Here is a 14,466-nt window from a genome sequence, read left to right as displayed (position 1 = left end):
CAGCACAGGGAACTGCTCCCCAGGAACCCTCCCCCCAAACACACGGGGCTATTGCTCCTTCCATGTGTCAGTGCTGTAAAGCAGGGCTGACCCTTCAGGAGCCCGTGGGTAGAGGGCACAGCCCTGCACAGCGCACTCAGCCGGCACCCACCAGAGCTGAAGCCTCCGAGCTGCGTAACAGTCCCCCAGGAAAGAAAAGCACCCGGAGGTATTCACGATGAATGAATCAAATTTTGCTCAGAGAAGCTTCTCTGAATTTTTCTGTTTTCTCTCCTTTGACAGTACCCATGCCCAGAAGCAGCAGATGTCCAATGGCAGCTCCATCACCCAGTTCCTCCTCCTGGCCTTCGCAGACACGCGGGAGCTGCAGCTCTTGCACTTCTGGCTCTTCCTGGGCATCTACCTGGCTGCCCTCCTGGGCAACGGCCTCATCATCACCGCCATAGCCTGCGACCACCACCTGCACACCCCCATGTACTTCTTCCTCCTCAACCTCTCCCTCCTCGACCTGGGCTCCATCTCCACCACTGTTCCCAAAGCCATGGCCAATTCCCTCTGGGACACCAGGGCCATCTCCTACGCAGGATGTGCTGCACAGCTCTTTCTGTTAGCCTTTTTCATCACAGCAGAGTATTGTCTTCTCACTGTCATGGCCTACGACCGCTACGTTGCCATCTGCCAACCCCTGCACTACGAGACCCTCCTGGGCAGCAGAGCTTGTGTCCACATGGCAGCAGCTGCCTGGGGAACTGGGTTTCTCCATTCTCTCCTGCACACGGTCAATACATTTTCACTACCCCTCTGCCACGGCAATGCTGTGGACCAGTTCTTCTGTGAAATCCCCCCACTCCTCAAGCTCTCCTGCTCACACTCCTACCTCAGGGAGGTTGGGCTTCTTGTGGTTAGTGTCGGTTTTGTATTTGGGTGTTTTGTTTTCATTGTGGTGTCCTATGTGGAGATCTTCAGGGCCGTGCTGAGGATCCCCTCTGAGCAGGGACGGCACAAAGCCTTTTCCACGTGCCTCCCTCACCTGGCCGTCGTCTCCCTCTTTGTCAGCACCATCATGTTTGCCCACCTGAAGCCCCCCTCCATCTCCTCCTCAGCTCTAGATCTGGTGGTGGCAGTGCTGTACTCAGTGGTGCCTCCAGCAGTGAACCCCCTCATCTACAGCGTGAGAAACAAGGAGCTCAAGGATGCCCTGAGGAAACTATTTGAAGACGCATTACTGCAGCATCAATAAGGTGTCCATCCTCCTCAGGAAAAGCTCAGATGTTCTTTTGATCATGTGTGTCTTGTTTTTCTCTTTGTTTCTTATACATCATATATTACTTCCACTTAAATAATATTAGTCTTTCCCACCCCCACCAGTCTTTTTGGACCCAAAAGACCTCATGTACATATGGAGCCAGGCTCCCTGTGCAGGTAAAGGAGCTGGGAATAAAGAATGCAGCAGAAAATTATTTGTCTCTGCTCCCATCTCTTCCATCTCCTCTGGAGCTGGGGGTGCAGCCCCAGCACACAGGAGGGCTCAAGGAGCCACGAGCCCCCCTGCCACATGGAGGAGCAGGCACTTGTGGGCCTCGGGGCTGCCCCTCGCTGCCTCAGTGGACACATCCTTGCTGCCACCTTCACATGGGGCTGCTGCTTGCCTGGAGCCATGGCCGTGGACGACAGCAGGACTTGGTCTTTCCAGAGCAGCACTGCCAGCTCAGGGCCCTGTGGAGAGCATGGGGTGGTAACCAAGACAGGCTGGCCAGGCCAGCATGGACATGCTCACGTGGGGCAAGGGACATCCAGGGAGAAGAGCAAGGGAGCATTTCTGTGCTGCAGGGAGGAATCCCTGAGAAAGAGAAAGGTCTTTCTGCAGGCACCCACTCGGGGCAGGCTGCTCTGTCCCCTGACCAGGACTCTGATGCTGGCCTGGGGAGAGGGGCTGGCACTGAGCTCCAGAGGCAGCCTGGGCTGGGGATCTCCTGCACCTAAGACCAGGAGCTCTTCGGTTTCGCTGACCTCCATTTCCTCATGGCATGGTGAGCCTCTAGCCCTGGGGCTGATGGGGAGGCTGACCCTTCTCTGCCCCGCAGCAGCTGCTGTGCCCCTCAGAGGGGCTGGGGCCGTGGGGTGAGTGCCCAGAGCTCTGCAGCACCCTGCGGTGGGCACTGCCGTGGGGCCAGCCCAGGCTGGGCTGCTCTGCTGGGCTGGGCTGGGGAGAGGGCAGGGGAGATGGGAAGAGCTGGGAAAGGGCTGGGCTGGGCTGGGAAGTGCCTGGGAGAGGACAACACCGATGTTAGCTGAGCTGTGTGACCATGCAGGACAGGGACATGCTCCAGTGGGTGTGTGGTGTAGAACCCGGTCTCCTGGCAGGGAACTGAGACAGGCAGGTGAAGGAGAGAGGAGGCTGCTCTGTGTCCTTGGTGGCAAGGACAGAGCAACAAGGTGTCCCAGGGCATTTATCACATCCCCATCCCAGCCTCTTCCCTTGGCCATTTCCAGCACTGGCCACTCATCCCAGTTTACGGGTGTTTTTGCTCTGTGGCCACCTCCTCCCTCCTGTTGGTCTTGGTACCTGTGTTGGGGGAAGCGCCAGCCCTGCCCCAGGCTCTCTTCTTGCCCAGACCTTGGCAGAGCCCAGAGTGGGGCTCTCTGCAAAGCCTTGCGTGGGCCACGGCTGGGGCTGGACACTGGTGGGCTGCAAAAGAAGGAGGGCTGGTGGGGATGGACCCTGAGGTCTGGCACGGGGACTTGTGGTGGGGAACGTTTCCCCACCCCAAACGTACCCTGTGTTGTGCTGTGTCTGCTGAGGGGGATGTGGGGGCACGTGCTGGGCAGTGGGGCTGCACTGGCTCAGGCACAGGTGGGAGCTCCAGCACAGCCATCAGGAGGTGGAAGCAAGGACAGGCTATGCAGGGGGGATTCAGGAACATGACCTGAGCATGCGGGGATGTGTTTAGGAAAGCCAGAGCTCACCTGGAGCTGATGGGGGCTGCAGGCAACACCAAGAGCAAAATGAAGACCTTCAATCCCTGGGTTTGCAGTAAAAGGCTGAACAAGGAACACGCTGGTGAGTGATGAGGGAGGGGTCATAGCAGCAGACCCAGATGAGGCTGAGGCGCTCCATGCCTTCAGTGCCCGGGTCTTTGCTAAAAAGGTCTCCCAGGCCTCTGCTCGGTGAAAGAGCTGCAGGAGGAGGAGAGCACGTATTGGCAGGAACCTCATGAAGTCCACAAGGACAGATGCCAGTGTCTGCCCCGGCAGGGGACTCACTCTGGCAATGGCACAGGCTGGGGGCTGCCTGGCTGGGAGCAGCCCTGTGGGAAAGGTCTTGGTGGGCAGGGAGCTGGACAGGAGGCAGCCGTGTGCCCTGGCACAAGGGAGGACAGCAGGGCCCTGGGCTGGACGACCAGGAGCACGGCCAGGAGATGGAGGGAAGGGATGATGCAGGTTACCGTGTCCAGGTTTCCAGACTGCAACAGGTTTAGCAAAGGGCCTCCAAGATGGTCAGGGCTGGAGCACTGTGCCTGTGAGGAGAGGCTGAGGGAGCTGGGCTTGTCCAGCCTGGAGAAAGGAAGATCTTGGGGGGAACATGCAGCAGCGTTGCACTGTTTCAGGAAGGCTGAGTCAGGCTCATGTCCGTGACAGAAGACACAAGGCCAAGAGGCAATGGGCTGAAACAAGAGAGGGTCAGGCTGCATACAGGCAGAAAGTTTTCCAACAGGAGGATAGTCAAATGCTGGAAGCTGTTTCCCAGGGAGTGTGCATCGGCTCTATCCCAGAAAGTGACCACGACATGTTTGGATAAAGCCCTGAGTAATCTGGTCTGACCCTGCTTTGAGCAGGAGGTTGGTGCAGACACCTCCCGAGGTCCCTTCCAGCCTCAATGATGCTGTCCTTCCTTCCTCTTCATGGTTTCAAATTAGGCAAAGCTCTCAGGTTCTCCCTGACCAGAGCAGTGATGCATATCAGGCACAGGGCTGCTTCACAGGTGCCCCCAAACAGCCCTGACCACATCCTTTGCTTCTGTTTTTATTTCCCCCTACCCAAGATCTCCTCTCTTACTGTTGTAATGCTCTCCAAAAAGAACATCCTACCCTCTTAATTCTTTCCCCATTGGCCATGCAGTTCTTGTTTTGTGACCTCTGATGGCATTTCTGAGATAGTTTCTGTGGTATTTTCCACCTTGGGTAGCAATTCCATTCAGCACATCATTTTCTTTCTTTCCCTGTAGTGTCTTGCAATTCCCCATATTTTTATCTTGCTTGAGGCACTGCCCACAAACCTTAACTGCTGATGTGTTGGAGTTTCACTCTGGAGGGACCTTGACACACTTGTGGATTTGGCCAAGAGAAACCTCCTGGAGTTCTACAAGGCGAAAGGGTCAAGGTCTGCACTGGGGGCAGAATAACCCCGTGCATCAGGACAGGCTGGGACCTGAGTGGCTGAGGAGAGTCCTGGGGAGAAGGGCATGGAGTTACGATGGATGTCACATGAGTCAGTGGGTTTCCCATTTTGAAAGGAGGATGTGGAGACTGGAAAGGCCCAGAGGAAGTCTGTCATGATGGGGTTAGGAGCCTAAAGCACATGAGCTGTGTGGAGAGGCTGAGGGAGCCGGGCCTCGTTAGTCTGCTGAAGGGGAGGCACAGGGCACTCTAAAAGCAGGTGGCACCCACCTGGAGAGGTGGCAGATGGTATGGAAGAGGCAACGGCCACCAACGTCCTCCTGGGAGCTTCACCCTGGGCATTAGGGAAAACTGCCTAGGAGGGTGGTGCTGCACTGCAGGTAGACACTGAGAGAGGATCTTTGATCTCCGTCTTTGGAGGTTTTCAGATTGCAGCTCCACAAAGTCGCAGCCAGCCAGACTCTAGGGTTGGTTATTCCCCATCCTTTGCTGGCAGGCTGGACCGCAGACCCCAGCAGACCCTTTCCCACAAACCTTCCACGAGCGTGTGCCTTGCAGTGTGCCCCAGGAGAAGGGGTTCAGCTGGAGGTGAGGGGAGCTACAGCAGAGACACAGGGGACGATTCCGGGAGCAATTGTGCATGCTCAGGAGGTCCCTAGTCCTCCCTTTGGTTCCAAGAAGGGCCAGCCATAAGGTTTGAGCACGTTGCTCAATAAGTGTCAGCATCCATGTGCAGAGTCTGCACATGAGCCAGGCGTCGAAGCCACCATTACAGAAATAGAAACGGGGCACTTGACCGGCTCCTGGAAACCAGGAATCGGCATGCCATGCCCCCTGACGTTCCTGGGAACACCTGAGCTTTATGTGCAGAGAAGAGTGAGTCCTCTTCTGATGCCTGGCCTGTCCCCTGGCCTGTGTGGTGCTTTAGGCTCTGCAGAGAATCCGCACCAACTCTTTGAGGAGGTGAGTTTCATGTTCCATGCTGACATGCAGGGCAGGTGAAGGGACCTCAGAGCTGACCTCGCTCTCTTTTCCTCCTTCACTCCCCAAACTTTGATGGACCTCAGGAAACACCCGTGAGCATGGAGGACACACAGACCTCCTGGGGTGAGGTCCCATCACTGCAGGGGAAGAGGGAAGGCTTTGTGAGACACGTGGGCGTGCAGGGCGATAGCGGTGCGTGTGTGGCAGTGAGTGTGTCAAAGGCAGGACCAAGGCCTGAAATAGCAGCTGGGTGTGGGGGGGCTGTCATGCTGAGGTGGAGAAGGTTGAGTGTTGACTTTGAAGGACGCAGAAGCAAGAGGATGTGCGTTTCCGTGCTGGGATATGAAGAGAAATCGTGGATTCAAGCAAGTCTGGGGTAGGTTGTCTTGGGTGCTAGAGGAACAATAGGGCTTTGGAAGTAGCCGGATGGGTTGTGGGGAACTCACAGACATTGGCAAATCCTCGGAAAACCACAGCTTTGTGTTTGAAGAAATAGTCAGTGAGGACAGAGAGTAATTGGGAAAGTTTGGGACATCATGGGGTCAGAGGGAGTCAGGGGATCAGGAGGGTGGCTGAAATCTGCAGGGACCCTGGCACAGCCATAGGACAGTGTAAAAGAGTCTGTGGTGGGCATGGCTGAGGACTTTGGTAGGGCTGGGACCCCCAACAGAACTGAGGTCCGTGTCCTCTTGGCTATGGCTGTTGTCTCTTCCGCTGAGGCCCACGGGAGGACACCAGTTCCATACAGCCCCTGTGCTTTCTTGCCTCCTCACCCTTGGTAGAGCCTGGGAGGGGTCCTACCACTGACCTGCACTCAGCATCGCAAACCCTCGCATCTCACTGCCCCCAGAAAACGCCCTGAGACACCCATGAGGGAAGAATCCCCATTCCTAGGGCACTGGGCTCAGGCCTTGGCCATCCTCCTTAAGGAAACACATCAAGGCCTTTCACAGCCACTTACACGTTCATTTTTCTACCTGTATCCAGGGCCTCTGAGTTCCTGCTTCACCAGCCCCCAGGGACAGTCACCTCGTCTGGTCGTTCCCTCCATGGTCTCTTCAGTGATGGCCCTCAGTGGGGCCCGCTAACACCCTCAGAAACTTGGAGGCTTGGTGCTGACTTTTAGATCTCGAGAGCCTTGTTCAATCTGCTTTCAATATCTGCAGTTCAGGAACTTGGCACAAGAGGGCTCCTGAACATGCAAAATTCCCTAACAAGCCAAGTCTCTGGGCATAATTTTCCTTCATTCCTCAATTTTTATGTGGTTAATCAGAGAGATTTCAGAAGGGTTGTCAAAGTAAAAAGATTTTTATAAAAAATCACAATAAGAAAGGACTTCTTCTTTTTCAACTTTTCTTCCTTTTTCTGCTTCCACATTAAGGGATATCAGCAGTCCCAATTGATACTGGTCCTGAGCATCTCCTAATTGAGTATGGACATACAGGGAAGCCAAGGCCCTTTATGTCAGACACTCCATGGGAAGTGTTTGTCCCTACCCCAACCCCCCCCATTTCTCCCATCACCCACCTGAGATTTAGAGCAGCCTTGTTCAAATCAGACCTTTCTCCACTACAGTCTGTAGCTGCGCGTTTCAGCCCGTTGGCACCAATTCCCACCCGCTTTGCTTGGAGAACGACCTGCACACAGGCACAGAAAGGTGTTTCTTAATTGCCAACAAGCAGAACCAAAGTCAAGCACAGCTCATTAAAAACCCAAAAGACATTCCTCAGCTGTATATCAAGTCCATGTTACCTCCACTGAAGTCCACTTCCCACTGTGGATGACCATACACCAGTGGAAAACACATTATTGTCTCCAGCACACATCCCAAGACACCTCAAAGCACTCCCTGCCCCTGACTCTGCCCATATTTGCTCTTTGCACCCCGTCAGTCACACACTGGAGTCACAAACTCCCTCGAGCCACAGGGAGAAGCAGAGAGACAAAGCGAATGAAAAGCTTTGTTCTGAACATGGAAATCGGCATAAATCTGAACCTGTAATGCTTACAGGAGCATCTTCAAGTAGACTCTGCAGCATCTAGACCCACTCAGTTTTCATTGCCTGCAGGTAAATTACATATGACTTCACTGCAGGTGAAGAGAGGGATGAGAGTGATCTCTAATGTTGGACACCTCGAGTGCAACTGCTGAGAGGTCCCTTTCTAGTCCAGAGAGAGAATGAGGTGTCTCAACCGAGGTGCCTTGGCCTTCTCTGCCTGGCCACCAGCTCCTGCTTCAGAAAGGCTCCTGTAGGTCCTGGGTCACATTTCCCTGTCCCACGGAAGGGCTTCAGCTACCCCCATGTACCTTGGAGGCAGTGGCCACCTCTGTGCTGGCAGCTGCATCAATCCCTGAAAGAAGATGTTAGGCAAAAGTTGAAACATGTACAGAGAAGAGGTCTGTGTACTGACTGTTGAGAAGTCTTCATTTTCAGAACTTTGAGGTTGGTCTATAAATTCTCATGACTTTTGTCATAGGCCATGGCCATGGCCATGGACAAGCAAGACGACGACCCTTTTTCTCCCTCTATGGAAATATAGATTGCTACAGCCATTTCCAAAAATACATTTCCTCCCAACGCTTTGAATGAAGAAATTATTCTGCAGAGCTGCAAGACATCCAGGGAGTCCTGAAGCTGTGTCACTTGGAGGGGCTCGTCCGCCCCAGAAATGCAATCCAGAACAACCTCTGGGACATGTTATTCACCCAAAGCGAAGCTAACCAGCCTTTCCCTCCCCAGTTCATCCTCTGGGACTCTTTGAAACAGGCATGCAACTTTTGCTTTTGCCAGTCGTCAGGGAGTCCCCCCAGTCTTCATGACCTGTCAAAGATGATGGAGACTGGCCTCGCTCTGACATCATCTTGCTCTCTCAGCACCCTTGGATGCAGCCCCTCCATTCTCATGGACTGGTAACGTTTGAGGTTGCTCAAGCAAGCCAGGACTTGATTCCTATCCAGCCCTGACTGTTCCCCTCCAGAGTCCTGCCTCGAGGCACAGAGGCCTGGGAGACCTTGCTGGTGAAGACTGAGGCACAGAGGACATCAAGTATCTCAGCTCCATCCACACCTGCTTTACTCAATGGAGCAGTGGCCACACATATTCTTCTTGACCTGCCCCTGAAGTAGTCACAGCTCATCGTGGTGCCCTTGAAATCCCGTTCAAGTTTCAACGGAGTTTTGATATGGACCATTGCCGAGCTTGGAGGATGCTGTCCTTGAAGACCAGCTGCACTGAGCTCTGCTGCCCTTCGGTGCTGCTGACCATTGGATCCCCACGAAAACTCCCCGGAACAGGCCAAAGTCTTCTCCTCCATGTCCACCATGTGCAGTCTTTAACTCTCCTTCCGCACACCCCTCGGGAGCTGGGACTCCACTATTTCAGGGTCACAACGGCCAAGGCTTACATCGACCTTCACATCCCTGACCAGCTCTGTACTGCTTGTGAGTCTCAAATCCGGGTTTGGATTGCCCTTGTTGGCCCATCTGGCAGCTGTGCTGAGAAGTGGTTCCCCAGACATAAACCGCCTGGACTGTTTGCATCCTGCTGTGTTCCCCTTCCAGAAGATGCCAAGGCCATTCAAGTCCCCCACGAGACCCAGGCTTCTGCAGCCAGAGACTTCCTTGGGGTGCTTAGAAAAGACTATGCCAACTTCCCCACCCTGACTGTGGGTTCCTTATCTCCAACAACGATGTCACCTTTACTGGCCTCTCCTCTGACCCACACTCAGAAGGGCTCACCCAACATCTCACTGGACACATAAAGGACCTCCAGACATCCAAACAACTTCTTCTCTTTGAGGGAATCCCACTCCTGACCCTTCCAGCCTGGCTCTCCTGAAAAGCCTCTACCCAGCCATTGCAGCACTCCAAGCTGTGTCACTTGTCCCACCATGCCATGGCACTTCCTCCATGCATGTCAAAAAGCACAGGCTCCAGCTCGTCCTGGCTGTGCCCCTGGCTGAGGCCATCAGTGCACATTCGGGCTGTAGCACTGCAGGTGCAGCCCCAGGCCAAGCTCTCACTTGTCTTAGGCAAACCTGGGACCAAGTGTCTAAGCCCCTCTGTGTGCAAAGGCTTTGCTTCACAGCAGAGACATGCCAGAGTGGAGAGCAGGTGGAAACATAAAGCTGAACCTGGGTGCCAAGAGGGTGAGCAAACCCTGCTGTCCCCAAGGGCAGAGAGGACCAGGGCTGGGAAGGGCAGCCCTGGCAAGACATGGCTTTGCTGTCGGTGGGGTCTCTGCTGTCCCCGAGGGCCTTTGGTGGAGGTGAAGCTGATCTCCAGGAATGACAAGGTGCTCCTGACAGGCCCACTGTGACAACTGTTGGTCTGGTCCCTGACTGTGTTCTCCAGGGGGTGAGGGAAGGTTGGTGGAGAGAAAAACCAGAAGTCTGAAGGTGTAGGCACACGCGTGGTGGCCCTGGTGTGATGGGCTTCCTATCCATGGAGTGCCCTACCTCTACTGGAGAGAGAAGGGACGGACCTTGCCACGCTGCAGGGGTGGCAATCAGTTTCTGGCCCAAAGGCCCTGGATCTGTCGCAATGCTGTCTGGGTGTCTGTCCCACCCTCGCTCTGCATGGGGATGGCTTTCCTGTGTAGGACCATCGCTGTCCCTGCCAACTGCATGTCGCTGTGTGTGAGAGCCTTGGCACCTCACCTACCATTACAGGCCTGTAACTGGCCTTACATGGAATAACTGCCCTGAAGTTGATTGGGCAATGGGAGAATGTTCAGGACACCACCGCCATTAGAGTCAATGGAGATCTAGTCAACCTGGCGGATGGGAAAGACAGAGAGGAACTGAGCTCTCCCTGTGGTACATGACTCCATCAGATGAATCCCTGCGTAGGCTGCCCAGAACATAAAGAAGAGAGACAGGCTCCATCATCCTAAATGTGGGCATCTGATGCCATTTCCACTGGCCAGAAAGATTCACCTCCAGCCTCCAAGAAGATGCCCCCCGATGCTGCCCTGTCTCTCAGCATTGCTCCACTAGAGCTTGCAGCTAGCTCCAGGTATCTTGGACCACCTCTGGCACTCCAGATGTCCCCAGGTCTTTGCATGTGACCACGTCAGCCCTGGCCTCCATCTCCATTAATTAGCAGGGAGCTGAGAGAAGGAGCTGACATGCAGGTGTCTGCTGTGTGCACACCTGAGCTGAGGCCAGAGGAATCCCACCTCCTGTGGGCTTGTGCTGTGCGTGGGGGGCAGCTGAGCCCACTTCTAGCCCCAGGGCCACAACCATGGAATGGGGGCTGAATCCCTTCCCTCGGCACTGCTAAATGAGGTCCTTCCCTGTTCCTGTCCGGGTGTCCTGTCTACAGATGGGCCAAAGAAAAGGTGATTCCTGGAGCTGACTCTTCTTCAGATGGGAGAAATGCCCCTGCTGGAAAGAAGTGTCTCTCCGCAGCTGAGGGAGGGACCATCAGTGATGGCTTCAGGCTGTTCCCAGCAGGTTCCCTGGAGGCGCAGGGACACGTGGAGGGAGCCCCGAGGGGGCAGAGCAAGTGGTGCCTTGGGCTGGTCCTCTGCTGCTGAGCTGGGCTGGGCTCCTGGGATGGAGGGAGCTCCTGGCAAGCGGGCAGCGCTGCAGAGAGACAGCTCTGCCCAGGAGCAGGGCTGGGGGCACTGCCTGCAGGCACCGAGGGGAGAGGAGCGAGGCAGAGAGAGGTTAGAGGCAGCCTGGGCTGGGAGGATGCTGAGAATGAACGGGAGGAGACACCTTCACAGCCCTTGACACGGTAAGTCTCCGGGTGCAGGGCAAAGAAGCTGCAGTGCCTGGAGAGATCTCCAAAAGCTGGCACATGCCACAGCCTGTGGGACATTTCCGGAGGTCTCTCCCACCTTCTCTGGTGTGGAGGAGGAGGACATGTTGCAGAGCAGGGCTTCCCTGCTGCACAGTCAGAGGGACAGGGCATGAGGGCTGCCTTCTGCTGGGGGGGACTGCAGGGGTGTGCAGGCAGGGGTGCCCAGGGCTGTCCTTGCGAGCAGGGTCCCTGCACCCCAGGGGCTGTGTGCTGGGGCAGGGACTCTGCCGCCTGCCAGGGTCAGCACTCAGCCTGCCCGGGGAGCTCCCCACGGCGCTGTGGGGAGAAGCTGTGGGTGGAAGGAGCGAGCCCCAGCAGGGCAGGGTCCTTCGGCTGTCGAGAGGCTGCTGCCTGGGTCAGCCCTGCTCACATCTTCAGATCACTACAGGACATTCCCAGAAGACTTTTAAAGAAGAACAGCAAGGCAGGGGCTACCTGAAAAGCAAGTATCCTGTTCTTTCTATCTTCTACTCTGGGATTTCTGGGTGGGCAATGGGACATAGAAATTAATGTTTCATGTCAAGAGGAGGCACTGAATTTCCAAATCTGTTACTCTTGGAGGTGAATAAAGCAGGGAGTATGAGAAATCAACACACCATGGCTTACAGACAGCAGCAGTACAACTTCTCCAGGCTCATCAGGGTTGGTCTGATGATCCCATCAGAGCCTGCATGGACAGAGAAGACATTGCGCAGTGCCCGGCTGCCAGGAGGGGTCTGCAGGGCAGAGCTGAGCACACAGCGGGTGGGATGGGGTCTGTGAGCACCGACAGGGAGGAGAGGTGGGGACAGGGAACCAGCTCTCGGCAGGGACAGCTCCAGGCAGCAGAGACCTGGGCAGGGGGTGGGAGGAAGCTGCAAACAAGCACCGGCGTAGGCTCCGTTAAGGCAGCTCTCATTCGGTCCTTCACTGTGGATGTCTTCTGGGCATTGTCTGCTGGGCAATGAGCTGACTCTCCCTTTAGGACATCCCATCTTCAGGACCCCTGACCCTCTGCTTTGCCTGTCCTGCCGGGCTTGCGAGCTGCCCTCCAGAAAGGCACAGCTCTCCTGCAGGATCCTAGGGAGGGCTGAGCTTTCCCTTGGAGGTCAGTACTCTCCGCTCAGGGTCCTTTGCTTCTCTTGTGTGGGACGGTGTCCTTCTCCATCACAACTCCACCTCTGGGGTGGGGAAGAGAAGAGTGTGCAGACCTGCCCTCTGCAACAGTGCTCCCCTGCTTTCATCAGAGTCCAGTGGTTTGGTTTGGTTTCTTTTAATGAGTAATTTGTGTGTGAAGTCATCTTTGAGGCAGCACAAGGGAAAGAGCAGGGCAGCTGGGTAACAGACTGATGGACACTGCAGCTCACCTGACTGCACTAAGCCACAGAGAGCTGAGCCCTTTTGCCTCTCCTGTCTCAAGACTCTTCACATTTTCAGTCATAGAAATGAGCATTTCTACCCCTAAAAAGAACACTCAGCAGATGTGATGGTGGAAAATAAAAAACAGAGACAAAATTCTTATAAGGACACGCTAAGCCTCTCTTCTGCAGCCCACGCTCTTGAGAGTCATGAGTGCAGATACTGATCTTTTCCATTAAGGGCGGATGACATGTGACATCCCTTGGGAACATTGGAGCTGTCACAAACCAGCTGCCAGGTACCCACTGCAGCAGAGAAAAGCTGGCTCCTTGGCCGTGGACGGAGGTCCAGCTCCTCACAGCACACTCAGCCAGCACAAACCAGAGAAGGAAATGCATTTCGATTTTAGGGGGGCTGGATTTCTATGAAAAAAGGAGTGGCTTTGCTCGAAGAAGTCTGTCATACTTTTTCCTTGTCTATTCCAGTTTTGAACAGTACCCCTATGCCAAGAAACAGCAGCTCCATCACCCAGTTCCTCCTCCTGGCCTTCGCAGACACGCGGGAGCTGCAGCTCTTGCACTTCTGGCTCTTCCTGGGCATCTACCTGGCTGCCCTCCTGGGCAACGGCCTCATCATCACCGCCATAGCCTGCGACCACCGCCTGCACACCCCCATGTACTTCTTCCTCCTCAACCTCTCCCTCCTCGACCTGGGCTCCATCTCCACCACTCTCCCCAAAGCCATGGCCAATTCCCTCTGGGACACCAGGGACATCTCCTACGCAGGATGTGCTGCACAGCTCTTTCTTTTAGCCTGTTTCATTTCAGCAGAGTATTTTCTCCTCACTGTCATGGCCTACGACCGCTACGTTGCCATCTGCCAACCCCTGCACTATGGGACCCTCCTGGGCAGCAGAGCTTGTGTCCACATGGCAGCAGCTGCCTGGGCCAGTGGGTTTCTCACTTCTCTCCTGCACACGGCCAATACATTGTCACTACCCCTCTGCCACGGCAATGCTGTGGACCAGTTCTTCTGTGAAATCCCCCAGATCCTCAAGCTCTCCTGCTCACACTCCTACCTCAGGGAGGTTGGGCTTCTCGTGCTTAGTGCCTGTTTACTATTTGGATGTTTTGTTTTCATTGTGGTGTCCTACGTGGAGATCTTCAGGGCCGTGCTGAGGATCCCCTCTGAGCAGGGACGGCACAAAGCCTTTTCCACGTGCCTCCCTCACCTGGCTGTGGTCTCCCTCTTTCTCAGCACTGGCATATTTGCCTACCTGAAGCCCCCCTCCATCTCCTCCCCATCCCTGGATCTAGTGGTGGCAGTGCTGTACTCGGTGGTGCCTCCAGCAGTGAACCCCCTCATCTACAGCATGAGGAACCAGGAGCTCAAGGACGCACTGAAGAAGCTGATTCAATCACTTGTCTTTCAGCAGCAATAAGCCCCTCCACTTCTCCAAAGGTGAGAGACCCAGGTCAGACCAAAGGTCAGACCCAGCCTGTCTGACCTAGGGGCCTTTGTCCGTCTGTCTGGCAGGATGGCCCAGCTGGCCTCCTGTGTCGCATCTCTGTAATAAAATGGATTTCCTCAGTGCTTGTGTCTGGAGCTTGGGCTCTTCTTCCAAAGCTGAGGTCAGGAATAGGCTGAAGAAATTGCCCCCACGAAGCCGTGATGCTGTGCTTGGGTTCTCCATGGGCTCAGGGCAGGAGGGCATGGGGCGATGTCTTAGGGAATGGGCCTGTGCTGACCCTTCACATGTGGGTGCCCAGTGCCAATGGAAATGATGGATGATCCGCAGGGATTGACCTGGGACTGTGTCCCTGTGGCTTTCAGGCACCACTGCCCTGCAGAGCAGCCCTGCCAGCTCAGGGATGGCCCGAGGTGACATCCCTGGACAAGATCAGAGCTATTTCTGCATGCACCGGTTGGGGCAGGCTT

At 55.3% G+C, this 14,466-nt stretch overlaps 1 protein-coding gene across 1 annotated transcript; it reads left to right on the top strand.

The window, feature by feature from the left end:
- The first annotated feature begins 5,479 nt into the window (after window positions 1-5,479).
- LOC142076196 (olfactory receptor 14A16-like) lies at window positions 5,480-13,969 on the top strand. Its single transcript, XM_075138576.1, has 2 exons — window positions 5,480-5,573; window positions 13,014-13,969. Exons 1-2 carry the CDS (start codon window positions 5,480-5,482, stop codon window positions 13,967-13,969), a joined length of 1,050 nt encoding a protein of 349 aa, XP_074994677.1.
- The last annotated feature ends 497 nt before the right edge of the window (window positions 13,970-14,466 follow it).

This window comes from Calonectris borealis, unplaced genomic scaffold, assembly GCF_964195595.1.
Source record: "Calonectris borealis unplaced genomic scaffold, bCalBor7.hap1.2 HAP1_SCAFFOLD_35, whole genome shotgun sequence".
Taxonomy (NCBI): Eukaryota; Metazoa; Chordata; class Aves; order Procellariiformes; family Procellariidae; genus Calonectris; species Calonectris borealis.
Note: the sequence above shows the minus strand (reverse complement) of the source record. Positions and strands in the feature narration are given on the sequence as shown.